This window comes from Octopus bimaculoides, chromosome 24, assembly GCF_001194135.2.
Source record: "Octopus bimaculoides isolate UCB-OBI-ISO-001 chromosome 24, ASM119413v2, whole genome shotgun sequence".
In the NCBI taxonomy this organism is placed as follows: Eukaryota; Metazoa; Mollusca; class Cephalopoda; order Octopoda; family Octopodidae; genus Octopus; species Octopus bimaculoides.
The window spans coordinates 2,817,440-2,820,487 of NC_069004.1; the positions used below are offsets into that span (position 1 = coordinate 2,817,440).

Sequence of the window (3,048 nt, forward strand, 5' to 3'; positions counted from 1 at the left end):
TCTCATTCCATCTCTCTCTTCCATTCTCCCTCCCTCCCTCTCTCTCTCTCTTTTTCCTTCCTTCCTCCCTCTGTCTCATTCCTCTTTAAATTCTACTGTAGCGTAGATGATGATGATGACGGTGGTGGTGGTGACGTCGGAGTAATTGATGTCGAAGTCAGTATTGGATGGTGCCCCGCGCCGCGCGTTATTCGTTTCCTCGCTTTAAAATTCGCTGCTGCTGCTGCTTTGTTCGGCTGATGGCCAACTAAAAAAAAAAAAAAAAAATATCACCAAAAAAATACATAAAAAAAACAAAGATCTTGCCCTGACTTATAAAAAGGGGGAGCGGTTCGTATCAACAAATATTTTCCAAGATGGCTTCTAACAAAGCGGTAAGTTACTTCTGTTTCCCACCTTGCATGTGCCACATGCCTGATGGTTATTAGAAAAAACCTTCCATAAGCCTCAGTGCCCGTTCTGAAGACAGACATTACAACGTCTCCATTCTCTGTGGATGCCTGAGTTTCTATGTCTCTTTCTCTCCCTGTGTCTGTCTTCATGGCAAATCTCAGATTATACATATAGACACATATATATACATATATATGTATGAAGTGCACATACGCATATATATAATGCGTATATGTTATATACATATGTATTTTCTACACCCACACATGTATACATACGATCATAATTAAATATATGTGCATGTGTTTTCATATAAATGTATATATATATGTATATGTTTTAATAATTGTGTATGTTTTCATATAATTTAGTGTGTGTATATATGTGTTTTTCATATAATTGTGTATATATATATTTATATATACACACTCGTCTTCATATATATTTGTATACATATATATATATATATACGTCTTTCATCCTCAGAGCTGGGTTTTCGTTGTTTTTTTTTTAATTGTCTAATTATTTTATTTACATTTGATTCAATTTTTTTTTTTCAATTAAGATATTTAGCATCGTTAATTTTTTTTTTTCCGATTACCTTAATACAACATCAGTTTAGACTGATACCTTAACCATTTCGCTGTTCTGTGTTCGAATTTCGCTCTGGGTCGTCTTAACTTCTTACCTTTAATAAACTGCCGCCACAAATTGCTGAGCGTGTGTATATGTGTGTGTATATATACGGAAAGTAATTTTTAATCTATTAAATATAGCCCTTAGCATTTCTTGTACCGTTTGAAAGGGGGTAGACTGGTTTGTAGCCAGGCATTAAATTGCTAATTATTGTCAATAAGGTTTTATAAATGCCTATATCTACACTTAACCCTAGGTTAACTTTGCCAATTAACAGGCCTGACCTACGGTGATATATAAATATAATCCAAGCCCAACCGTGACTGCCTACACAGGATTAGGGGTACACAGGATAACGATATACTATATACACAACTATTCCTTACCTAAAGACATTAGGGTGTCATTCTAATGATTTAGCTACTATTTCTAGCAGATCTGACGACCACAGATTTTGCCATCGTTTTATCAGTATTGTTTATTGTGCTAATGATCCTGGTACATAAATATTGTACAATGTTGTTTTATTTTCTAAATACATGCTGTTTACGAAGTCTTGTTTACCTGTTTTACGTTAATTTCTCAACATTTGTTTAATATCCGTCGTAATTATACCGTCCCAAATTGGATAGGACCCACGAGTACTTGTTTGTAAGCATGTATGTATGGTGCGTGTATGTATATGTAAATATATATATATATATACACACACACATTGTTGTTGCCTACTGTATATTTTTACTAATGTCATTTTCTCTTTGGTTGAGAAAGAAATATATATATTTTAAAATCCTTCTAGACGTTATGGTGTGTGAATATGATGCTTCAGAAAAAATCCAACGTGTTTTGAATCTGTAAAATGAAAGAAGGGAGTAATCTGTGTGTGTGTGTATATATAAATTAGCTTATTGTATAGTGTGTGTATTTTGGATTAATTTTGTGAAGTGCGTGTATATAACAGAAAATTCGCTTTTTGTGTGTGTGTATATATATATGTATATATTTGTATAATATGAAATAATGAGCTTATTGTATAGGTTGTGTGTGTGTGTGTGTGTGTATTATAATGAGCTTATTGTATGTGTATTACATTTGTCGTCTCTGCTGACATGTTTCTACAAATTCCATCCACTTAGTCTGTTTATATTTGTCCATTCTTAGCCAATGATTAAACATAATAGCCAAAAGTATGTGTGGATATATATATATATATATATATAGATATAGAAATATATATATGTGTGGATATATAGTGTGGCTACATATATTGTATGTATGTCTGTCGTTGATTAGAGTCAGAATATTTTGCTGGTGAACGAAATGTCAATGAATTTTCCCATCTTGTATCTGATGATGATGATGATGCAACAATTGTGATGGAGATGGAATGCTGATTCTAGTAGTGGTGATGATGTTCGTTTGTCCTCTCCCCCTCATTTATATCGATGGTAATTGCTTCCAATTAAATCACTCTTGACACACATTAAGAAAGTACCCGTAAAGTACTGAAGTAGACCTTATCAAAACCACTCCATTTCCGCCTAATTTTGGTGCCTTGTGTTTATGATAGAAACGATTCTTCTTTAGTAATATTATTGTTGTGTAGGCATTTCTTTCGGCTCCTTACGTTCTGAGTTCAAATGCCGCCGAGGTCGACCTGGCCTTTCATCCTTTCGGGGTCGAAAAATTAAGTACCATTTAAGCACTGAGATCTTCGATGTCATCCACTACACCCCCCCCCCTCCACAAAATTTCGGGTTTGTGCTGATAGTAGAAAGGATTATTACTATTATTAGGGAGGGGGCGAGGTGGCAGAATATTCAGCGCGTCGGACAAAATGCTTATTGTCTTTTCTCCTGGTTTATTTACGTTGAGTTCGAATACCACAGATGTTAGAGTTTTGCCTTTCGTGGTTGATAAAATAAAGTTTCAGTCAAGTACTAAGGTCGATATAATTGATGGTGGAGATAAAGAGTATGCACACCACCCGTTCCAGACGTAACTCTAACCCCGAAAATG

At 34.7% G+C, this 3,048-nt stretch overlaps 1 protein-coding gene across 1 annotated transcript in view; it reads left to right on the forward strand.

Annotated features, from left to right (window-relative positions):
- The first annotated feature begins 92 nt into the window (after positions 1–92).
- LOC128250705 (uncharacterized) overlaps positions 93–3,048 on the forward strand; it is an 11,984-nt gene continuing 9,028 nt past the window's right edge. The window contains exon 1 of the mRNA XM_052976404.1: positions 93–374. Within this exon, the coding sequence (XP_052832364.1) occupies positions 357–374 (18 nt within the window). The 5' untranslated portion in view covers positions 93–356. The remainder of the gene's footprint in view (positions 375–3,048) is intronic.